The sequence below is a fragment of the Argentina silus genome, assembly GCF_951799395.1.
Source record: "Argentina silus genome assembly, chromosome: 2".
NCBI classification, from domain to species: Eukaryota; Metazoa; Chordata; class Actinopteri; order Argentiniformes; family Argentinidae; genus Argentina; species Argentina silus.
In genome coordinates, this window is record NC_139656.1 from 21,121,424 (window position 1) to 21,146,891 (window position 25,468).

At 42.7% G+C, this 25,468-nt stretch overlaps 2 protein-coding genes across 2 annotated transcripts; one reads left to right on the forward strand and one right to left on the reverse strand.

Moving 5' to 3' along the window:
- Positions 1-9,809: 9,809 nt before the first annotated feature.
- Positions 9,810-15,062, reverse strand: LOC310801206 (insulin receptor substrate 1-B; the record flags this gene model as incomplete). Its single annotated transcript, XM_083665201.1, has 2 exons — positions 9,810-13,099; positions 14,714-15,062. 2 exons carry the CDS (start codon positions 15,060-15,062, stop codon positions 9,810-9,812), a joined length of 3,639 nt encoding a protein of 1,212 aa, XP_083521327.1.
- A 3,097-nt stretch (positions 15,063-18,159) lies between these two features.
- LOC310816135 (uncharacterized protein) lies at positions 18,160-20,691 on the forward strand. Its single transcript, XM_083686148.1, has 3 exons — positions 18,160-19,097; positions 19,243-19,524; positions 19,654-20,691. The coding sequence occupies exons 1-3, from the start codon at positions 18,554-18,556 to the stop codon at positions 20,202-20,204; spliced, it is 1,377 nt and encodes a 458-aa protein (XP_083542274.1). The 5' UTR covers positions 18,160-18,553; the 3' UTR covers positions 20,205-20,691.
- The last annotated feature ends 4,777 nt before the right edge of the window (positions 20,692-25,468 follow it).

The following is a 25,468-nucleotide window of genomic DNA, read 5'->3' on the forward strand; positions in this document are numbered from 1 at the left end:
AGGTCCGTGTAGGTCTGTGTACCTCGCGGCCATCCGATTTGCGTGTTCAAAACGGAAATCAGAAATCCACTCATATCTCGTTTTTCATATCTCGTTTTTCTCAGTGTATGTCTGGTAGTGCAGTCTACTTGTTGTTAGACAGTGCTGTGTTCTACTGCCAGTCTTGGGGAGTAGTTCCACTACATAGTTGTTCAACTCAGTTCGACTGCATTTTGCAGTAGCTTGGTGGTAGCTAAACTAAATTTAAATCAAAGTAGTGTTTCCTGTAGTCAATTACTTTTTTTTGCCATGTAGCGGTGTAGTAAGCTACTGTCACTAGTCACAACAAAAAAATAAATAAAAAATGTAAAACTATTATTCCAGCCCTTGAACTTCAATTTCCCTACTTTGTCTCCCTTCACTCCTTCACTGTGGAAGAGGTCTGGCAGCTCCACCACAATGTGTTCTATTTATTCTGGCACAGTGTAGGTAATTGCCCAGTTGCTGCAAGTTACTGATTGCAGAGAAATGCTACTCTTGCCATCTTGTAGCTACATAATAAGGTATGTATCACCTCATCAACTTCTGGTTTAAATAATTCCTATGAATATATTACTATAAACTATATTCTCTTGTCAACCAGATACAGGCATTTTCGATACAGAATGTTAGTCCTGAGGTAAAGCTCTGTGATATATTTTTGTACTGTGTAGTGTTGAGATCATGAGTTTGAATACACAGGGTTGGTTGTTGGCAAGGGCCAGAGGACAGCAGCTTTGGGTCCTTGAGGATATGGTTGAGGGCTCTGGAAGCAGTGGCATAGAGGTGAAGTACAATGTTCCTATTTCAAGCAAGCTATCAGATTCCATACATTCTCCACCTTAGGAATAAAGTAATGAAATGCAGAGGCAAAATAAAGGACTTGTGCTTTTATGTGTAGTCCCAAGTGTTTGTTTGCATATTACAGGGAAGACAAGGGGAAATGTCACTTATCAGATTTACCTCAGTAGATGATGAACATGAAGTATCTGCCTGAATAGTTTGAATCAAACACAATTACTTGTCATATAGGATTAAAGAACAAAAACGGCCTACAAGCTCTGTTGTTTAGCAAAAATGTGTAATTTATATATGAATAGTGTGGAAAAGCATTTTGTTGTTTCTTGGTGTCTTGGTATATTTGAATTGATTGTTAAATTATCTTATGTTGTTCTTGTATATAACAGTTCTGTCTATAGCTGTTCTGTACTCTATGTGTAGCATCCTGATAAATAAATAAAAATAATGTCAGAATGTCATAATTCAAAATGAAGAGTTCCCCTAACCTTTTCATTGTTCAATCCTCCTCAGGATGATGCTGATACTGCTGCTGCTGCTGCTGCTGCTGCTGCTGCTGCTGCTGATGATGATGATGTTTACGTTGAGAGCGTAGTTGTGAGTCCCTGTGCCCTCTTAACTGGAATCCTGACCCAGCCCACCATGAGCCACGACCAAGGGAAGAGTCAGGGCTGGGTGTGTGAGAGGAAGGCCCCTTCACTTCCTGCACCTGGAGATCAATGAGATCCAGCTTCTTTAAGGGAGGATTGAAGCCTTTTCACACCATTTATTTCTTTTCCAAAGCATGGAGAAGATTAAAGACAGTTGGTAAACAATTTGATAGCCTATTGCTTAAAGAAAAGCATTGCTTGATTAACAATATTCTGAATATTTTGGTTTTGCCTTTATCTAAAATCATTCTTGCTATTTCAATTCAAATTAATATCCATTTTAAATTCCTAAATGATTGTATTGTGCTGTAATGTAAAAACTGGCTTGGTTTGTATATTTACTTACACCTGCATTGCAGTTTAGCGTTTTGTTCTGTCAGTATGCTCAAGAGGGCACTATATATCTTTGTAAATGTCTGAAAAGTAGGAGAGGCCCTAAGAGGACAAAAATAGCGCTCTCATGGGCTGGTTAATAATACATGTGCACACGTTCTCTCTACATGTAGAGAAGTCAGTGACCTATGGGTAAAATCATGTTTGCTGGGCCAGTTGTCACCAATAGTTTGCTGGGCCTGTTGTCACCAGCAAGGCCACAACATGATGGCTAGAACATCTGTTTACACACTAACATGTTTACAAGCTAATTAATTTACTTTAATATTTTCATTCCAATTTAATGAACATGTTTATTTTCAGCAAAATAAAGATGCTTGTGCATTCCACGATCACAATATTAAAACATTTATTTAAAAAAATAAAGTCCGGTATTTATGGTTCATAGGTGACCTCCTCTCTCTTTTCATGCGTATTGATCTCAATTTACGTTCAAACTTGAATGATCCCTCATTACAGGTCTGGAAATAAATCTGTGTTACACCAATAAGCAGACATAGGTCAGTCAACACTGTCTCTGACTGTGCAGAATGTTAGGAGTGGAGCTGAACATGTACTTATGTCACAGACAACCCTCATACAGAGTACATAGTTGTAGGGATTCAGATGTCTCTGGTGTCATGAAGTGACATGTGTGAGAGGTGGTGGGGGAGACTGGGATTATACACACATACAGCACACCCTCTGTCCATGGGGCTTAAGTCTGCTCAGTGATGGCTTACAGTCTAGACTGATTTGTTTACACATGTTGTACCACTCTTGTGAATTGTCGATTAAACAGATTTGAATGACACTCTTCGTTCTTATAAATATCTGATTCTCAAAGAAAACAAACACATGACACAACTCCTCTTTCCATTACATTTTCTTATTTTTCCAAGAAACAAAGTGACATTGTCTACATCACAGGCAAGAATCATCAGCAATATTCTGTTTTGAACAATTTGCCATGAGCAGAAATCATTACCATAACATTTTCATGAACCACATGCCCATCCCTCCCCTAAAGCCTACTCCCTTATACACAGAATACTGTACATACCCATAGCTCCTGTTCCCTCCCCTTTGAATACATTATACATCATTGTCATTATTAATACATGTAGCTTTAAAATAAGTACACAACTCTCCTTGGTAATTGTAACCATTACCCTGATTGTACATACAGTGTCATACCTTTTTCCACGACTACTGGCAGGTAAGTGATTTTAGTATATACCTCATTTCTACATCACTTTGTATCGTTATGCTGAATAGACTACAGCCACAGGGAACACGTCTCTGCATTTCACCAAACTGAGAATCTTCAGACTTGACACAATTCTGATTATTCTAGAATGCAAAGCGCTTTTATACAGCTACTGTGTATAATGTGAGAGCTAATATAGACAATAAGGCAATAAAATATTTTTTTTCAAAAACAAGAAAATGATACCCACTCAAAAACAATGCTCTTGTTTTGACCTTTCCATAGCAATAGTACTGTAGTTGAGCAAAATGTTGGGGGTCTTAGATCAGATCCTGAACCCTCTTCAGACTGCCCCTGGGGTGTACGACCAACTGTCATGTCTGCTTGGATCCCTACACATGATTATGAGGTAAGAGAAGCTCAGTAATGAAAATCCTCAATTAGAATAATCATTTAAGGGAATAAGAAAGGCAGATTATAAAAGTCACATCAAGCAATGCCATTAGCCTTAACAGCAAGACTTCAACTAAAGCGTAACAAGAGTGTAATTCTACCCTTGAGTTTACAAAGTATGGGTAATCCATTTATCTATGTAATACAAGGATTTGGCACTAAAGTTTTCTGCATTAAGTACAAGATAATGGCAGTAATGTGCTATGTTCAAATCAATAAAGGTTTTTCATAAAACTGAACCACCAAACATACCTCTTGTTCTTTCCTCCAGGAGAACCAAACTGGTAAATACTCCAAACCCATACACTTTTATGATTGTAAAATAAAAAATAAAAAAGGTGGTGGTGGTTAGATATAAATAACCATAGATTACGAAAGGGGCCATGACTAAGAGCAAAGGGGAAAAAGCAGCCACATTCTGTCCGTGCATACATTGGAAACACACAGACAGATACTGTAGGAAGAATACTGACCCTGTTGATCTGTTCTCAGACTCAGTGGTCTCCAACCCTGGTCCTGGGGAGCTCTAGTGTCTGCTTGTTTCAATTCTGAGGCAACGAGTTACTAAAATGGATTACAGTTAGGGGACTCAAACTCTCAGGACAATACCAGAAACAGAAGTTATTTCCCTCCTGATAAAAACAATTGAGAGCCTACAAGGACCTACATATTAACTGTTTGGCACACGGAACACATGGAAGACTTGAAGTTCTCAAGGACCAGATTTGGACACCACTGCACAGCGAATGAGATAAAAGAGAGGGACCAAGTAAGACTGACTCACTTGATCCCCCTGAGACACCGAAGAACACAACCAGGCACTTGAGTGTCTTTTGGGATGCACAGAGGTGGTGTGTGATGTGATTTGTATGTCTGAGTCTACGTGGTATTAAGGAGGGAGGGACCCGTAGCATGCAAGTGATTATGGGAAGAATATGATCAAATAATACATATTTTTACCCTGTTGATCTTTGACAGGCTTTAGAAGATCAGAAATATGTATTCTGGAAAAATCATATAATACTGTATCTCAATACACACTTACATGCTCTCTCTCTCTTTCATACACACACACATGCATGCGCACACCGACACCGACACTGACAAACACACACACACACACACACACACACACACACACACACACACACACATATACACCTTTAATTGTAATGATTTGATTCAGCAGAACCTATGTGTAAGAAAGGAAAAAGTGTCTGCAGTAGTGTGTGTGTGTGTGTGTGTGTGTGTGTGTGTGTGTGTGTGTGTGTGTGTGTGTGTGTGTGTGTGTGTGTGTGTTTGTTGTGGTTGCCATTATACAGCGCTGGTTTTTAGCTGAGACCCAGCTGGTTGAGTCCAGGTAGGAGAGTGAGGGAGAGCTGTCATTTTAGCTGAAGCATGAGGCACAGCATAAAGTAAAAAGAGGCTATTCTTACAGTGCTCACAAATACAGTAAGGCAGTTTGATTATGCTTACTATTCATAATATAACTTTCAATTATGTTTTTTGTTTTCAACAAATTAATATCTAACATATTCTGAAAACAAAATTATATTCAAGACAAAAACATAAACATCCTTTCTTCCCCTCTCACAGACAGTTCAAGATTCCCTGTGTAAAAATGGCTACAATCAAAAATGAGGCACTTTTTAAAAAAGTATAAGTATACAGTATATATATAGATATTTATGTAGCTTTAATTATCATATGTATACTATATTGTTTTTCTTATGTACCTTTATACTATATTACATTTGTATAACAATTTTCTTAAGTTTATGTTGAAGAAAAGGAAATAACATCATTGGCTTCTTGTTGTTGGTTGAAGTTGCTGTAATCCCTCTTGATTGGCTGGAGGATTCTTCTACCTCAGCAGACCCTGTTGGATATGACCAATAGTCTTTTGGCACACATTTGTATTTGATTGCAAGCAATGGACGGAATGGAAATTATTTGATGAGTATGTCTTGAGCTCTGTAACTCCTCTTTCAGTGAATGGTTCAGCGGGGAGATGCACAACATTGCCCACCAGTCCCACAGAGATAGTGATAGTGTTAGATATGTACTCAATCCCACGGGAAATTCCAAGATGGAGAAGAATCATTAACATTCTGCAAGAGAGGAAAGAGAAATACTAACGTTAACATTTGTTTTAATTTGGAAACCAACAAAAAATTAAACTAGCAAGAAAATGTTATTTAGGATTTATCAGGAATCACTTTGCACAGATCATACATTCAGTATTCTAAAAACGGAACCGTTTGCTTTTCCTTTCTACCATTTAGATGTATTTGTTATAGAATCCTTATTGCACACCTTTACTCTCTCCCTAGACCTAAAAACACCAAAACAACAACAAATGCAATTTCTGTAAATGCTCCTTAGAAACCTGTCATATGCAGCCTCATCATTAAAAACCCTACAACTAGGAGTGGCAGCCAGACAAACCAACTACTTGGCTTAGCCTTCATCACATACCGCAAAATAGCTATCTATTCTTTGCAAGAAACCCCTTTTCAAGGAACTTGAAGAACAATCCATCAATAATGATTGAGACACCAAATAACCAGATATATTTCTTTGTCTTGATCACACACACCCACAACTGTAATGTCAATCAATATATTTTGCTGGTTGTCTATCTCCCTGTCTATACACAGGTCATTTAACAATGCCACTGGGAGTTTCATGTGTCTGTCTCCTTCTCAGTCTATTTGAGAGCTAGCTAGACTGAACCCCTCTTTCCTCTCTACACTCATCATGTTGCATGTTTGAAAACTGCATCAAATGATTCTATTTTTGTCTTGTTTATACTGCAGCTCTGATACAGTGCCTTCGGAAAGTATTCAGACCCCTTCACTTTTTCCACATTTTGTTGTGTTATAGACTCAATTTAGAATTGATTAAATTAAAAGAATTTGCCATCAATCCACACACAATACCCCAGAATGACAAAGCGAAAACAGGTTTTTTGAAATGTTTGTAAATGTATTAAAATTGAAATACAGAAATACCTCATGTACATAAGTATTCAGACCCTTTGCTATGGCACTCTTAAAATGAGCTAAAATGCAAAAATGTTATCAACAAATCACTCAATAAGTTGAATTGCATCTTAATGCAAGGATAATAGTTAATGTAATTTTGGAACTAATATCTTTGTTTTTACAAGGTCTCTGATTTGCATAGGAATCAATTACATACTGTAGATTAGGATGTCACTACCAACTCAAACACAACAAAATGTAGAAAAAGTGAAGGGGTCCGAATACTTTCTGAAGGCACTATATTTCTGAGTGTACACTGTCTATAATACAGTTGAAATACAATCTAAAAACATTGTGATGAGGGAGAGACCTACTACGGAGGTGAGGGTGAGAGTGTACGTTTACGACTGTGGGCATCACAGATGCAGGAGTGTATCAGGGTCCTAGTGTGAGACCACCAGCCTTGGGAAGGGGAGCCAAAGAGGGCACAGGGGATTAACACTTGGACATCGTACCGGCCCTAGACATTAAAATTGTTCTGCCTACTTAGCCCCTATAGATATTATAATAAAAATAAAAATAATTATTATTATTAATATTATGTATTACATGTATAAACCGCTTTTCATTATACAAGAATAATCTCAAAGTGCATAAAATAAAAGATAAAATAGGAAAATTGTAAAAAATAAAATAAAGACATGAGCAGACAACAGACAGTTAACTCTCCTATGCAGTTAAATCAGAGAACAACAAATTTGAAAGAACATAACATTTCTGCTATCAGAGGAAAAACACATTTTCAAAGATGTGGTGAAAGCACTGCCTCCGCAGCCACGACTACCTTCCCCCTCTACTGTACGTCACAGGAAGCTCAGACAAAAGACCTGGTGAATCTACCTGAGATTGGAGTGGCTCTCCTCTGCCCACTAGTGCCATCCATCTCTACTGCCCCCTCCAATGTTATATTACTGCATGTGACCTCAGCACTCCTTTAAGAGCTCGAACAAGGCCCTCTCCTTTCTACCTCAGTTCTCAAGAGGGGAAAAAAGAACCCCCTCCCTCTTCTCTCTCTTCCACCTTCAGTTGAAAAGCCCCTGAATTCGGTTGCTATGCAGAATGCAGATTCAATATTTCAACATCCACTAACTCATTTAGCTTTTTTATCGTCCAGCCCCTCTTGTTCACATTACCCACCATACATCTCAATTTTACAACAGTGGGGAGTCAACATGTCTATGACCCGATCATCACCCTCTACTCAAACGTTTTTGTTCCCTTTAATAAACCCAAACTCATGATATATGATTTCTCATGATATACTCTGGTCTCCATCTCTGCTACATCTAGGAAACCCCCCTTCACAACTTGTTCCAACTATCAGGACACCACTTTAAGTCTTCTGGCCAAGAAAACTACTACTAACCTTCTCTTTGCATATTATGTATTTACAGTATTGTGTTCATATGTCTGTTTTTAAGGAACTGAGCCTATGTCAAAGACAATTTTCTGTCTAAATACAAATTTGATGGACAATGAAGTTTTCTGAATCTGAATCTGAATCTGAATTTGCTATGTGAGATCATCCAGCCAACAACACATCTACACATAAACACAAACACCTGGCCCCAGTCCTGATCCCTCCACCTTCAGCCATATGAAATGGCTCATTACTAGCATACAAATCAACTGGCTTTGCACTCCGAACGCCCACTTGTGATAATGAGACTCTCTATAGACAATACTTGCAGGCAGCACACCACCTCTTACTAACATGAAGCCAAGGTAGACATCAGTGAAGGCTGAAGCTTGAGGACCAGAAAAAAACACATAGGCTACTGTAGATCAATTGTGGCTGAGGATCTGACATCACACTAACCACAGTAACCACTTCAGGCATGGTGATAGTTAAAGTACCACACAAACCTGACTGACCACACAATAACTGACAAGGCAACTAAACCCCATACAGTAGTATAGGTAGGGTTTGGGAGGGTTATATCACAGGTAGCTTATTGCAGTGATGCCACACTGTGACCAGGCTGCTGGGCCAGGGAAAGAAGAGGATTGGTAATAGAAAATAGCACTGTTAAGACCAGGAAGGTGAGAATAGGCTCAGAGGAATTGGGCAACAGGGAAGAGAGCAGAGGGGAGGGGGGACAGGAGCAGAGTGAAAACACTTTCATTGGCATCACTAAGGAAACAAAGCGAATAAGGCTTCCTTTGACGTAAGCAAAATCGAAGTCCATAAATACACTGCTCCTTTCTCGAGTCTCTGTAACGTTTGTGTACATGCAGTTACGGACACAGAGAGCTCAAGAATAATCCTTTGACACACACTTTTGACGCAAACAGTCACAGGAAATGAAGACCACAAGCACTGGTCAGGGGATGTAAAGCACAGGTATAGCCAGATGACTAGCTGGGCACATTTGAGCCATTTCAACTACAGAATCATATCATGTAACCTGCATACTGTAACCTTTGAGCTTTATAGAACTCATTAATAAGAACACAACCTGAAACATCAGAGGTCAACAACGATTTAGGGGCTCTAGCAATGTGCAATTAGTTCATCTTAGGTATTTTGGCTACATACAGTGAACAAAGGGAATCTGACCAAAAGGTTTAGGACTTAAATAGTCCATTTTGGCCTGAGATTTTTCCTATCTAATCCTTTTAATCCCGTAATTTAGGAGGGGGGGATATATCAGGTTATAAACTAAGACAGTCCTCTACCACACTGCCTCTGTAGTATGATTAGGCTGCTAATGCTAATAATGCTGATAGTTCTGAGGACTAAGATTGTATTGCAGCACAATGAAAGCCCTTATTTCTCCAGACAGTGATGGAATAGACTTTGGCTTTCATAACCCAGCACAATCCATTGTCTAGACTTCTCAGAGAGGTTCATAACCTCAATGCTAAATAGATTCAAAAACTGTCTAAGTGAACTAAGTAAGTAAAAAATACGGCACACCTTCAAAAAGAGTTACATATTCTTTAAGCAGATTCAATTTGCTATAATAACTGCTGTTATGTGGATATGACAACAGAGGACGTGAAAGTATAAGTTGGTTCAAATAGTGGTTGATGTAATTGTCTATCAGTGTAATCATGGTATGAAGTTATTATTATGCTAATGAAATACAGGTAACTTGTCTGATAAGGCTAAGTTGTGGTCAATTTGCAGTGTTAGTGTTAAGTTATAGGCCTATAGTTACTTTATCATAAAAATAAATACATCAGCCCAAGGTAGTTGCTTACCCACACATTCATCACACCCATTACACAGATGTTTGACAGAGAACAGGTAGTGTTTTAGTCCCCTCCCCAACAGCCCTTACCGTTGCCATCTTTTCGACTGATTTGGTGTGCTCTCAGCTCATCTGACTTGTAGAAATCAATACTGGCATAGGTGAGATTGGAGCCAGGGTTGCTCCCCAAACCAGTCCCTCCCATGCCTACCCCACTTCCCCCACTATGGACAGGGGCAAACATGTTGTGGCTGACAGTGGTACCCTCCAGTCCAGTCTGTGGGCTCTCCTTAATGGCCAGGTCAAGGTCAATGTAGTTAAGGCCTTGTTCAGCAGATGAGGATGAAGCCTGGGCTGCTGGTGTTGCAGGCACGGCACACTGAGGAATAGCTACCTGTCCATTTTCCCACAGAGAACCCTCCAACTCATGGCGATGAGTAGTTGCCTGGGCATTGTCCAGGAAGAGTGAGGTGGAGGATGGGTGAAGGGCTAGAGAGGGAGGACCCATGAACGTCTCTGAGCGGTGGCGTCTTCGTCCCAGTGGGTCACCCCTGACCAGCCTGCTGCTCTGGTCAGGAGATGAGAATGACTTTGCTGAGGGGAAGGGTAAGCCTGCTTCCTGCTCCATAGAGAAGGCTTGGACCGCGTGGATGGTGGCTCCTGCAGTAGGGTTAGAGCACTGAGGGGGGGCGCCTGAACCCCTACTGAAGGCCATCTCTGTGTAGTCTGTGAATGGAGCTGGCAAGTCTGCTGTCACTGCTGCCATTGGTGCACTCCTCCTATGGCCAGCATTGCCCTCTGTTGCCAGGGGAGGGGGCCTACTGCGTTCATTTCGGGCCTTGGGGGCAATAGCTGGGGGCGGGCCCTGTGGGGTGCTGAAAGATGATTTAACAGGGGTTAAGGGAGAGTTGGAGTTCCCCAGGTCCATGTTGACATATTCAGCAGTGGCAGCAGAGGTGGACAGTGGTGCTGAGAAGCTACGGGGAAGGTTAGTGGAGCCACCGTGGCAGAGGGCTGGCTGGTGCAAGGCCCTGGAGATTCCATGGGTCACTGAAAGTCCATGTTCAGGCCCCCATTGTCTCCTACCCCCACCATCTCCCCTGAACACTATACTGACATACTCTCCAGGGTTCTGAGGCACTGGGGGGAGAAGATTCTCCTTAACCCTGGGCAAGGTGTTAGCTCTAGACATGTCCACAGACACACTGAGAGGGCGACCTTTCCTCTGCTGCTGTGTGCCCTGACCACTTGATATACGTTTTTGATGGTGAGTTCCGTCTTTTGAACGTGCTCCTCCATTCCTGAACCCTGCTGTTTCTGTTAAGCATAGCCCTCCCCCAGCTGCAACTGACATGGGCTTGTCCTCCAGGCTCTCACTGCTAGCTGAGCTGGAAGAGAAGGAGGAGGAGGAGAGGGAGAGTTGACAGCCTCCTGCAGAGCCAACTGTGGCCTTGTCCCTTTTGCTGTATCCCACTTGTCCACCTCTATTTCCAGTATTATTGTGGTCACTCCTACCCTCCTTTCCTTTCCCTTGATCTAAATCATCCTCAAAGCGAGGGGAGAGTGTGTGTTTATAAGATCGTGGCAGGGAGTAGTAGGAGCAGACCATCTTGGGTTGTATTGGGTGCTGCTCAGGATGGGAGGGAGGTGTGCTGCAAGCGGAGCGGATGCTGATAGGGGACATGTTCATATAGTCACTGCCAGCCCGGCTCTCCATGCTGCCCCTGCTCCCCCACATGGCCATCCCATGCAGGTCTGGGGAACAGCTGCTATTGGGGGACATGACCATATACCCCTCTGTGATAGGCAGGTGGATATGCTGAGGGGGGGACACACTGTTGTTGGGGGTCATAGCCATGTACTCATCATCAGCCCCAGGTTTCGTGGTGGCATCTGACGCAGCTACAGAGAGAGATAGAGAAACAGGAGGAACCGTCACTCCAGGCAACATTGACATGTAGCCACTGTCCACCGGTCCATCACCTACCTCTCCTCTAACAGTGCCAGCCCTCTCCCGAGTCTCCCCAACCACATCCAGCTGCCCACTTCCAACTGCCGACGCCCCTGAACCGTGACTTGAAATAAAGGTCTCTCTGCTAACACTACATGACATGACAGCGTATTCTTCATCCTCATCCTCTTCTTCCCTTTTCCTGTGGGGGGCAAGGCGGTCCTGGGCAGCCAAGGGCAAGGAGGCCCTCTTACTGAGTAGTCTCCGCTCTGCCTCACACTCCCTGCTAGAGGAGCGCCGCAGTATCCGCCGGCCTTGGGGACGTTGATGGGGCCCAGGTTGGCCCTCTCTCTGTCCCATGACTATGTAACTGGAGGAGCCCTCACCATGAGCATGGTGTCCAACTCCCCCATGGGAACCACCAGGCAAGTTGGGGACCAGTAGGGAGTGCTCTCCAGGGCTGGAGCCATATTCATCTGAGGAACCATAGTCACTAGGGGAGCCTGAGACAGAGACTCTCTGAGGGATTCGGGTGTAGGAGCAGATTGCTACACCTCCCATTGCCCCCCCAACTAGTCCACACTCTGAGCCATGACCGGAGCTGGACGAGAGGCTTGGGGCTGGGGAGGGGGCAGGGTTGGGGGTGTAGCGTGCTAGGCTGAGAGTGATTTTAGCAGGGGTTGGGGCTCTGGTGGGCTTGGGCCTCAAGGTGGGTGTAGTGGAGCAGGATCCGTTCAGACTTGGACTGGAGCTAGCCCATGCCCCTCTAGCACCTGCTCCACCCTCCTCTGACCTGCGCCCAATGCTTGCTGTTCGTGCCCTTGGGAATCCATGTCGTGGTGTGGGTGAGGTGCTGGTACAGTTACCACCCCCTGCACCAGGGGTCTCCGTCCGAGCTCGTCTAGAGAAGCCCACCTGGCTGGGGGGCAAGTTGGGGTGATGGCGGCGGCTGGGAACACTGATGGGGTTGGAGGCGGTGCCCCCGCCACCGGAGGCTCCCACAGACTGGGATTTACTGCGCTGGCGGAACTCCTCGCTCAGAGCCTTCATGGCCTCCAGCAGAGTCTCATGCATGTTCTGGGCCACCACTGAGTCCTCCACCTGCATCCAGAACTCTCCAGGACCCGTCATCGCTGAGCGGCCAACCTCAATGAAGAAGAAGTTCTCAGAGTGGCCACACCGACGCACGTTCATCAGCTGCAGCACCACAGCAGCCACGTCAGAGTTGAGCTTGACGAAATTGACTGTCTTGTCAGTCAGGCACAGCCGGTGGATGCCCACTAAGTTTCTGGCCTGCCCAAGCCCCTTAGGCCACACCTTCACCTGCCACACCTCCTTGAAGGCAGGGCCTGGAGCAGGGAATCCACACTCTCCACCACTGCCACAGTCCTCAGGAGTTTTACCTACAGCAAAGGACAATGAAGATATGTATCAATAGAGTGCAAAGAAATCTGCAATAAGAAAGACAAAGCAACAGAGAGGAGACAGATAGACTGTTAGGAAAAGGGAGAATGTATGGAAAATAAAACTGGTCATACTGGAACCAATGACAAGAAGAGGGATGAAATAACTGAAAATGATCAAGGTCAAAGTCATTTCAGTTATTTTATCTAAACAGGGAAAGAAAGTGACTTACTGAATTCCAAATCTGCATCAATCACTAAAACACAATCACCTCATCATCCTTTGAGAGGCATAAATGCATGCAGGTGGCAATCAGTAATAACCTAGGATAAGACTAATATATATATATATATATATATATATATATATATATATATATATATATATATATATATAGACAAGTGCAACTAAAGCACAGCTGTTAATTCTATGAAAATGCTCCACAGCTTTAATTTGGTGAACATGTGTTAACATAATTTACATTTTTATGATGAGGAAAGGCCTCCACTAATATAATAAATGTCCCACTTCATTCTTGCCATAGCATGCAACTAATTACACAGTAACAATGTAATTCCAGATAGGTACCACGACATTCATGCTCCACTTAAACAATGTTGCATTATTATTAGAAGTCGCCGTTGTGTTGTTAGATATAATTACATGATTCTTATAACAACAACAAACATCAACAATCTAAATCTAAAGAATCTAAAATTCCATAACTACTGTATGATTATCTGGGTGATGTGATTAAAATGGTACTGAAAAATATTCATTGATATCAATGGGTTTATAATAAAAGTAAAACCTTGGCCTTTCACGGGCTGTACAAACTTAATTAATCCCTATATTTATTTGGATATTAGGTCCATTACATTTGACCGAGTATAAACTACAAACAACAAACGATAACAGGGTGGGTAAGTGTTATAGCATAAAGACCTAAACACGAGGTAAACCGATATAAACCCGTTTTCCAATGAGAACATGCAGACGCTGCGGCTCTCCTCCCTCAATGCTCTCCTCCCTGCCAAGCAACGCCATAGCACAGAAATGTAGGTTACGCGCACGACATGCAGAGCGATGTGTAGAAAAACAAAAACATACAGCGGTGTAGGCTACAGTACTCTGTTATGTCCCCTGCAATACGAGCGTTGATTGAGCGCTGCGCAATAGCGATGGAGATTCACATAGCATGCACAGTTCAAAACGTCGCGTTTCCACATATTGCAGCTAAATGATTAGGCCTATGTGAAATAATGTTGTAGCCTATATTATTATGGCTACCAGAGACGATTCTGGTGTTGCTGCTCAGAAACACAGTGCAAGCAGCAGTGGTCCTACACCCCTCTCTGAACCGTTACGCACCTGCTCATTAGATAGGCTATACGCGCAATGACTAATAATCAGCCTACATTAGGCCTATAATTGATTTGTAATAATCAATAGGTTACAAAAGACCATTGCACGTGTGATGGGCGCAACACTGACATGTTGCCCATAGATGTGAATGTCAAACGGATGTCAATCCTTGACCAGACAAAATACCCGAGACAAAAGATGCGATAATGAATATTGAACAATCAAAATAATCTTATTTTTTGGCTTACATTTACACTGAAGGTCCAGCATGGCCTGGTACCATTCATTCTGGACCTCCTCACTGTCTGCTGCAATGGCAAAGCTCTCCCCACGGGTATATAGCACTATCATGTGCTTGTTCTTGGAATCCGCCCGCTTGTTGATGTTAAAGCAGGTCTCCAAATTCAGCGCTTTTTTGGGGACAGGTGACTTGCTTCGGAATTTCTTCTCGTTTTCATAATATTCGAGTCGGGCAGGGCCCTCTTCCGAGGCCGCTCTTAAAACGAAGAATCGCCGGTGCATGGATTTTTGCTTGCGGAGATACCCGCTTTTCCGAACGTCCTCATAGCTCGGCTGCTCCTCCGCCTGGTTCTCCATTGCGAGGCAGGATTCTTGTTTTGCTACTGATTGCTTAAATTCTCCCCACTAAAACCAGTAGACTATTCGTTCACCATAGCCGCATTGCTCTTCTCCCTTTCATCATATCCATAAAGTAAAATATCCAACGCGCGTGCTTCCAAAATAGTCAGGTTTATTTATAGGCTATATGTGTTATTTCTATTGAATCAGCCTTTCTCGTGAGCCCTGGTGCGCGTACACAGGCGTGCACATGCGGCTATCGACGTACACTGAACTCCTGGTACTGCTGTATAATTGCTTGAGTGGACGACTCCTATTCTGTCTGTTTACTGTAGCCTACTCTCCGATGATGCTCCCTCTACCTCTGTACTGCTGAAACAGACGTCAATCAAATGACTGTATCTTTTAGGGGTCTTGGGAGTAATAGTGGTGCAAAGGCTGTACTAGGACATTGCGTTCAGTTGAGGTTAGGATGCACTTCAAGCCTGCCAATTCATGGAAATTGAACAAAATATATTTAAAAAGCTTGCCTATGCATACAGACTTATTCAAATTGGCTTCACCAGTGATGGTATAATCATTTCGAAAATGTAAAGGCCTATAGAAAAAACTTATATTAATATTGTGCCTAATTATAATTATTACAAAGAAAGAAAAAAAAACTATGGCAACTATTATTTCCACGTAGCCTACGTGTAGGCCTATATGCTATCATTACATTTCTACCCCCAAAAATGTAAATTATTTAATGCGGAATCCCCCTCTCCTGACCATTGACAGATTGTTCCAGTCGCTCTGTTCATCTGAGCGTTTGCGACACCTGTTGGTGACTCTGTTGGCCTACTCTATCAACGAGTTTGAGTTGAAAAGCCAAACTGACTAGAAACCAGGTAAAGCCAGGCGAGAACAGGCGGGGACTGTGCATCTGTGCAGTCTCAAGTTGGACAATTGTAGTGGGATTCTGACAGCAAGGCTTAACGACATGGCTGCTATTGTTTAACAAATACTCAACAGAACATCCTATGAATTCCCTTAGAATAACCACCACATAACACAACCATCAACTGAACATAGGCCTACTGCCTACATGTTCAATCAGTAGATCTCATAAGGATGTATATCCTACCACAGTCTACAAATTGCAGCATATAGTGCATTTCCTGATTCATGTACACGTGTCAAGGAAACATTCCTATGATTGGTCATCAAAAGTGCCTCCCATAATGAAGGTTGCAGTTCTTTGCAGTTGGTGTAGAGATACTGCGGGCCAGCAGAGCACCCCGTTCTAAAAACAGCATAAGCCTTGATCTCGCGGCTCTCGTAAATCTCTAACAGTCAAAAATGTTAAGCATGTCAGACACATTTTATCCCTATCATGCAACAGGTATTAAAAAGGTGTTGATCAGCACTGATGACCAACTCCTCAAAACCGATGCTCTCGAACATGCTCTATATGTTCGTAGGCCTTTTGTTTTCTGCTGGCCTACCACCCATAAAGAAGACTGATCAGGGAAGCTCCAAGATCATCTTTAGTCAATGCTAGACGATGTGTGACTATGCATAAAGTTGATGTAAGTACTGTATAGCTTTTGGAAAACTTGCCAAGAGACCTATGGAACAGGTGGTGGTAGTGCACTCGCCCTATAACTGTAATATGGCTGATTCAAGCCCCATTCACTCCAGTGGTCCCCTCTCTCTTGGGGTTAGGGTTAGTACAGGGAAGGTAGTGGGGGTGAAGAGGTCTTAGGAAGGACTGTTAAGATGTAGCCTGAAGAGATGGGTTTTCAATCTACGGCGGAAGATCGGTAGTGACTCTGCAGTTTTGACAGTGGGGGGAAGCTCATTCCACCAGAGGGGTGCCAGGACAGTGAAAAAATGGCTATAGGCCTATACTACTTCTGATTCCAAAATCAACCCCTGGCCCATATCCTTAGGACAGGGATGGGCAACTGTGGTCCTCTGGCTGCTACCATAGGTTCTCTGCTGCTACTGGTTTCTCCCTGGCACTAATTCAGTGACTTTTAATACCACTGAATCCTCAGAGTGCTGATATGAAGGAATAAAAAAACTAAAAATCACCAGCCTCAGAGCACAGTTCTTAGCACTTCAGAAACATTTTGACAGCATAATACTTTCCAATAAGATTCCACTTAACTATCAGAAGGCAAGATAGGGCTATTATCATATTACTTAATACTGTAGTCTACCTTTTAAGATCCCGCCTACATGAAGTGCCTGGATAGGGGCTAAGGGTTGGTTTGAAATTCAGCATAATAGCCGACTTTTGCAGTGGTTTTTTCCAATTGTGAGGGGAGTCAGGGGACATTCTGTGGTGTGGTGTGTCTGTTACTCTCATCAGATTTTCTATCTTCTTATTTTTGTATGAGACCTTAGGACAAACTGAATCTCTTTCTTTGATACAATATTATGTACCATGAACAAGATCATATTCATATGATATCATGACATTTGCTTGAAATATTGTCTTTTAGTAGTTTAAACAGTGTCTAATTGGAGAACACAATTCAGACAATATGATCATTTTTATCTGGATTAAAGTTACATTATGGAGGACCTTCTCACCTCTCAATGCCCATGAGAAGGTTTATTTTGCCAAGGTTTGTAAGCCTAAAACTAAAGATTGTGTAGTTTAATAAAGCAAAAAATTGTTTGGTATTAGGCTATCATATGATAACCATAAACTCAACACTACAGCAACATTGTAGGTAAAAAAAACAACAAAAAAAACAATTAAACTTCGGTAGTTTATCCTTTATGCTCTGGCTCAAGATGGATCTTCTGGAAAAGGGGCACGTCCACAGTAATCATTCCCTCTTTCCTCCATTCTAAGAAGGAGGAATGCTAATGCACGTATTCGAACTGGGCCATCGCTGACGTAAAAAGGGTGGTCAACAAAAAATCAATACAGAGTTAAAATGTATACAATTACTTAAATAAACTAACCATTTCAACACATTACACGAGTATTGTAGTGTATCATATATTGTAGGAAAAACCTACCTTGTAGGAATTTCATTTTGACAGATAGTTTAGGCTACGCTACCTTTTCTCATAAAAGTAACCGGTTGGCCCTCTACAGACAGGAAGAAACCTATTGACGAACACGCAAATGTCTCAACTTCCTCCTAGAAGTCTTTAGTTTGTCATTATTTTATGAATACATATGAGGCGTATGGCCTATATTTGACTCATTCTAGCGCAAGCGAGGAAACAAACTGGCGGCGAATAATCTAGGAGCATCTTCAACCACCGAGGCGTGCGATAGATAGCGTAGCCTGCGGTAAATGAATAATAATCTTCTCTGTAACTACCACCACTAACTAGGTTATAGGCTACTGCCCCAAATGTTCTGACTTATTAGCTTGTCTATCTGGTTTGACAGGTAGACCTATTCAGATGTATTAATTGTCCATGGCATTTGTTGCCAGCTAAATTGTAGCTTGCTACATTTTGCTGCGTTGGAATTTCATGAGGCCAACGACGCGGAAATGTCGACAGAAGGCAGTACGTCAAATACAGCGTTTTTAGTAGCGGAATTATCATTTTCATTTCAGGATGAGTTGACTGCAACCATTCACAATGCACTTGGTGTAGCAGTCGAGATAGCGGTTGTTAAGATTACAAAATTAGTCAGCCAAGTGTTGAGGGATGTGCGAGATCAAATGCACGAGACGCTTCGGGACAACAAGTCACTGAAGTTGCGCTTGCAAGCGGCCGAACTCGAATTATGTGCTGTGCGAGGTCGCCTGGAGGAGGAACAACAGTCAGTAGGGGACAAAGCTAGTACCATTAGTAGAATTCAGCAGGTTCATCAGCAACTAAATTCTCTTCATGTCTCTCAAAATACAATCAAAGCGGGAAGACAAAGAGAGCATCATGATTCAAATCCACTTGAATCAGAGGTGAAAGACATGCCTGCATATCCAAATGAATCGTTTTGTGAGATCCGCGAGGATGGTCGTGTGTGTACACATGATATAAAACCAGATTTAGTGAGCGACACTTCTAACCAAGAAGAAATAGATACAGCTGGTAAGTTATATGCCTAGTCAAGATGTACATATCTCAGTTATTAAATATACTAGACATGTTAATTGGTAAATCATTGTTCAAAGCTGTAATTACTGCCACCAACCTATTATTTGTATTGTGTGTATCATTGCCTTAAACTCGACAGCAGAGAGTAAAGACCAAGATGCTGCACATTCAAGGGCTCTTGTGGAGCCTGAAGTCACTCTGAAGAATGCAGAACTGAAATCTCTGGTTGAGGTTAAGGTGGAGTCAGCAGACCTGGGATGTAATTCTATCTCTGATCCCCATACTGGAGAGGAGGACTACTGTGCAGACAGTCTCTCCTTGGCCCAGTCCAGACTACTGGAGGATTGGAGACCTGAGCCTTTGCAGCTACATGTACCAAACGACCCAGATTTGTTTGTCCCTTCGACCAGCCATTCTTTATGTAAGTCCTTAAATCTGAGTTGAGTGACAGTTGTGTGCATGTCATCATATTTGTAAGGAATACACATAAAGGCCTAATGATGATTCATGGATTCAGTTTTTTTACTAAAGTGTCACTTTCTCTCCACAGCTGACTCTCCCATCTTCAACCCAGACATACCAGACTTGGACATCCTCACGTCTTCAGCGCCAGTCCCCCCAGCAGCGTTTGCTAAGCCGTACCCACCTAGAGGAACTACGGGGGCCTCCACCTCAACCCAGCTGTCGAGTGAAGCAAACAACATGGGTGCACAGCATGTCTGCAAGATTTGTGGAGAGAAGTTCCACCTATCTGAGGAGCTGCGCCGTCATCGTAGTCTGCTGCATCCCAAGAATCTGAACAAGAACCCCAAGCGTAACCTCTTCCCCCCTGGGCGTAGCCCATACCACTGCACCCTGTGCGGTCGGGATTTCAACCGCATGGAGCACCTTAAGATCCATCAGCGCATACATACTGGAGAGCGGCCTTACGCCTGCACTGTGTGTAATGCACGGTTTCGTCACTCATGGGCTCTAACAAGACACTTCCGTATCCATACAGGTGAGAAGCCCTATGCCTGCAGCCAGTGTGGAAAAACTTTCAGAAACTGTGGGGGACTACGCTTTCACCAACGCTCTCACTCAAATGGAGGGATTGCATGATAGGCCCTAATGATGGATTGATGAAAGGGAGGGTGATTTGTTAACACTGGGACTATACAGTGAGATAGGTAATAGTAATAAATGCTGCCACTGATGCCTTTTACTGGATGAACAGAACAAATTGGGGTTAATGGAGCACAATTATCATCGTACATTCAGGTATTGGATCCTTGACAGGAAATACTCGATTGAACATGAAAGGGTTTGTGTAACAGGCATCACGCTGCCGCAAACAGTACAACAAGCTCATACAAGTCTCGAACCTGAGTCCCCTGTATTGCCAACAAACGTGACCCACTGAAATACCCGATGTTAACCAGCTATGCCACCGAAAAGCTAGCAATTCGATGGTGCAGGTAGGGGTATTTCAACTCCTGAGGAGTGAATTAATTACCTTTTCAACTTATTTACATTTACATTAACTAAGCTGATGTTGTACCCTATTTTACTATGACCCCAAGGGAATTGTTTCTGTATTAAAACTTCATAAAACAACAATTTTTTGTTCTTTATAATGATATGCCAGATTATTTGCTGTATGGAAACATGATCTTTGAACATTTCTCCCATGATTACAACGGAAATCTCATGCACAGTAGCACTATTTGATAGCAGTTATGGGTGAAGGGTTTGTAAGTAATTTATAGGAAGACTATTCAGATTCAGTCTACAGTTGCACACTGCTTCAAATATCAACACAACTCAGAATGTATTGCACAGAAAAAGGTTATTTTTTCATATTTTTGGGGATGGGAGTGAACATGCTGAAGATTAAGTCGTCGCCGGAGGCAATAAGCTCCAGCAGCCTTGCCTCCTCCTCGTCATTGACATTGTCACATGTGGCAGCTATGTTCACTAGCCCTTCATCACCACCCTCATCCTCACCGGTGAGAGCAGGCAGCTTGGTCTCAGTGATGGCTTTCTTCACAGATATGTCAGTGGCAGTGGTGATCAGATCATTTGAGTAGTCATTGGTGTCACTAGTGGCAACCATCTCATCGAGGTTTTCACAAACAGCAGTGGTGCTTGTAGTCAGTTTTTGCCTGTAGTCAGCCTTGGTCTTGAAGGTCTTTGTTAGAGACTGCAGCATTGTCATCATAAGTGGTGGACATATCAGGGATGCCAGGAAGGTGCCATTCAACCTGGGGCTCACCCACACACTGCACCAGGGAGGTCTGGGAGAGGGAGGCCTGTCAAGAGAGAGAGAAGGAGAGTAAGGTTGAGGTCAGAGGGGCAGGGTTCAGGGTCAGGGACTCACCAAGTGAGTAGATGGTTTACTCATCTGGCTTGAGGAGAATCTCCATCACTGGAGTCCTGACTATTCTAGGGCTTGGAGAGATGACATGTAGTTATAGTAGAGATTATGATTGTCTTACAGTTCCTTGTTCAGTGTCTTCCTCCAAGTATTTTTTTGGTGACGGTGTACAGGGTTCAGGATTTTGAGTTTTTGTCAACACTTGTTCCTCAGTTCAGTCTGTTCCTTTCCTCACAGTCCTTTTCCCATGGTCCTTAGTCCTTTTATTTTTTTTACCATTTTTCTTGCCTATTTGCTTACTTTTCCTCTTATCATTGCCTCGGGAGAGAGGCCTTGGGTCAGTAGCTGTGAAAGGTATTCAAAAAAATAAGCTTTTTAGTGAAGCTTTTGATTAAAACCCAAAATATCCCTCATAGCTCTTACTGTTATCAGAGTTGGTAGAGTCTTTATCAGAGTTGGTAGAGTCTTTATCAGAGCCATTGTCAGAATCATATTTCCTGCTACAATCCTTAGAGTGGGCAGCCATTTTCCTCTGCATGTTAACAAAGACAGAAGCTGATCGCCAATGCTTAAGAGGTAACCTTTTCCCTGGTCTTGCTGGTCTCCTTAGGTATGAGTTTCTCCTTAGGAGAGACCCTCAGGTCACTTTGTGATTGACCCATGAGGGTTAAACAGTTGTATGATGGATAACATGACAATCTAAACCTCATCAGGGAGTGGGAGGGAGAGAATAGAGAAGGCCTGGTTTGCATCCAGTGTGGATGAGTTATGGTATAAATTACAGGGTGGTATATGAGAGAGGAATGTCTATAGATCATTACTGAAAGATTGGATCCTATCCTGATGCTTAGTTTCGTGTCTCATTTTTAATTGTGAATGATTACTATTAATGATTACTAATGATAGATCAGTAACTGTTCTAACTAATTGGTGAAGTGCAGGCATTGCAAACAAGGTTGCAGCATGACACACCAGGATTTGTAAAGCATAACTGTCTTACAGATCTGGGAGTTGGGATACAATATTACGATTACAATAATTTATTAAAAGACTTGGTTTAAACCTGATACAGCTATTAATAATAAATGTGGCAACAGAAATTATGTGTTAGTGTAAAAAGAGCACTACTGCCACCTGCTGTACTGGTCTGGGGGTCTGATGATTTTTATTTATTTATTTATTTTAAACACTTGATTCTTAGGTCAGGAGAATTTTTAGATCCATCTACAGGTATACCACTACTTTTGCATGTTCTCTTTCTACTGAAGGCAGATAGCACTGTACTTAAATGCACATTTTTGTACTTTTAGCAGTGCTATGTGCTAAATATATGCCAGCCTGCTGTGGGTTTAGAGCAGGACAGAGACCAGCACAGTTCCTTAGCCTTTCTGCACTCTGCACACACTTGGCTGTAAACAAATGAAACAGATGCTGTGTTTGCAGCTGGTACAGGGCACATCCAGATGTGGGCATTAGCAAACTGTGGCACTTTGGGCTGGCACGGAATTCTGGAGAGCCCCGAACGCTACTCTTTGGGTCTGTTACCTAGCCATAGGTTAAGAAGAGTGGCCACTAGTTGGCAGGACTGGTTTCTGCAGCATCCAGAAATGACCTCACAAGAGTTTTGCCAGGGGGAGAAGCAGGACCAGCAGAGCTTCAGAGCGTTGGGGCACTGGGGACACTGGGCAACCTGACTGGGGTCTCCATCTCGGCCCAGGAGTCGGGTCAGGATGGAGGAACAAAATAGTCACTGAGGTACAAAGAATTTGAGGGTTAAAAAGCTGTTGCATGTAAAGGTTAACTTAATTCTTGTTATCCAATGTAGCCAATCATGATAAATCTAAGTGACTGTCTCTTTCTTGATCATATTTTTATTTTATTTTGATAATGTTTACCCTTTTATTGAGATCAGGCTGTTCCACCAGACAATGTCTTTTTTCACCCATCTGAGCCACCTAGAGACAATATAGTCTCCAAAAATGGAGATGGGGCCTGTATCCCGTGTGTGTGTGTGTGTGTGTGTGTGTGTGTGTGTGTGTAAGACATTGATAATATAAAGGTGTAGTGCTCACTTGTAAAATGATTTACCTACCTGGTGCTTTGACGCACGTTATGACCTCCTTGACCCAATCTAGAGGCTTGAGCCGCTTGACGGTTTTCGGGCAGATTCAGTTGACTTCTTCTTAGCTTCGAATGCGATTGTTGTTGGAAAGTCCCAAATAGTCCATCATGCAGGTACAATTCATGATACTGCACAACAAATCATTTACAGTAGCTATGTTAAAGTGTTTAAAATTAAAGTGTAACCTATACTTACAGTGCATTCGGAAAGTATTCAGACCCCTTCACTTTTTCCACATTTTGTTATGTTACAGCCTTATTCTAAAATGGATTAAATTAATTTTGTTCCCTCATCAATCTACACACAATACCCCATAATGACAAAGCCAAAACAGTTTTTTTTTTAAATGTTTGCTAATTTAAAATAACACATTTACATATGTATTCAGACCCTTTACTCAGTAGTTTGTTGAAGCACCTTTGGCAGCGATTACAGCCTCAAGGCTTCTTGGGTATGACGCTACAAGCTTGGCACACCTGTATTTGGGGAGTTTCTCCCATTCTTCTCTGCAGATCCTTTCAAGCTCTGTCAGGTTGGATGGGAAGCGTCGGTGCACAGCTATTTTCAGGTCTCTCCAGAGATGTTCGATCGGGTTTAAGTCCGGGCTCTGGCTGGGCCACTCAAGGACATTTAGACACTTGTCCCGAAGCCACTCCTGCGTTGTCTTGGCTGTGTGCTTTGGGTCGTTGTCCTGTTGGAAGGTGAACCTTCGCTCCAGTCTGAGGTCCTGATCGCTCTGGAGCAGGTTTTCATCAAGGATCTCTCTGTACTTTGCTCCATGGTGGCTGTTGCTGTGCCTAGGGTTAGGGTTAGGGTTGGGTTAGGGTTGGGTAAGGGTTAGACTTAGGGTTAGGGTTAGGGTTAGGGTTGGGTTAGGGTTAGGGTTAGGGTTAGGGTTTGGATTAAGGGTTAGGGTTAGGGTTAGGGTTAGGGTTAGGATAGGGTTAGGGTTAGGGTTAGGGTTTGAATTAAGGGTTAGGGTTAGGGTTAGGGTTTGGATTAAGGGTTAGGGTTAGGGTTAGGGTTTATGGTTAGGGTTAGGGTTTACTGTTAGGGTTAGGGTTAGGGTTAGAGTTAGGGTTTAGGGTTTAGGGTTAGGGTTAGGGTTTACTGTTAGTGTTAGGGTTAGGGTTAGGGTTTATTGTTAGGGTTTACTGTTAGGGTTAGGGTTAGGGTTTAGGGTTAGGGTTAGGGTTTACTGTTAGGGTTTACTGTTAGGGTTAGGGTTAGGGTTGTGTTAGGGTTAGGGTTGCGTTAGGGTTAGGGTTTGGATTAAGAGTTAGTGTTAGGGTTAGGGTTAGGGTTTGGATTAAGGGTTGGGTTAGGGTTAGGGTTTGGATTAAGAGTTAGGGTTAGGGTTAGGGTTGGGTTAGGGTTTGGGTTTGGATAAAGGGTAAGGGTTAGGGTTTACTGTTAGGGTTTACTGTTAGGGTTAGGGTTAGGATTAGAGTTAGGGTTAGAGTTAGGGTTTAGGGTTAGGGTTAGGGTTTACTGTTAGTGTTAGGGTTAGGGTTTACTGTTAGGGTTAGGGTTAGAGTTAGGGTTTAGGGTTTAGGGTTAGGGTTAGGGTTTACTGTTAGTGTTAGGGTTAGGGTTAGGGTTTATTGTTAGGGTTTACTGTTAGGGTTAGGGTTAGGGTTTAGGGTTAGGGTTAGGGTTTACTGTTAGGGTTTACTGTTAGGGTTAGGGTTAGGGTTGTGTTAGGGTTAGGGTTGCGTTAGGGTTAGGGTTTGGATTAAGAGTTAGTGTTAGGGTTAGGGTTAGGGTTTGGATTAAGGGTTGGGTTAGGGTTAGGGTTTGGATTAAGAGTTAGGGTTAGGGTTAGGGTTGGGTTAGGGTTTGGGTTGGGTTAGGGTTGGGTTAGGATAAAGGGTAAGGGTTAGGGTT

Excerpts from the sequence above, each read along its gene's own strand:
- LOC310816135 (XM_083686148.1), top strand. The coding sequence starts at position 18,554 with ATGTCGACAGAAGGCAGTACGTCAAATACAGCGTTTTTAGTAGCGGAA. Across the intron at positions 19,098-19,242 it reads AGAAGAAATAGATACAGCTG|CAGAGAGTAAAGACCAAGAT; the intron begins GTAAGTTATATG and ends TAAACTCGACAG. Across the intron at positions 19,525-19,653 it reads TTCGACCAGCCATTCTTTAT|CTGACTCTCCCATCTTCAAC; the intron begins GTAAGTCCTTAA and ends TTCTCTCCACAG.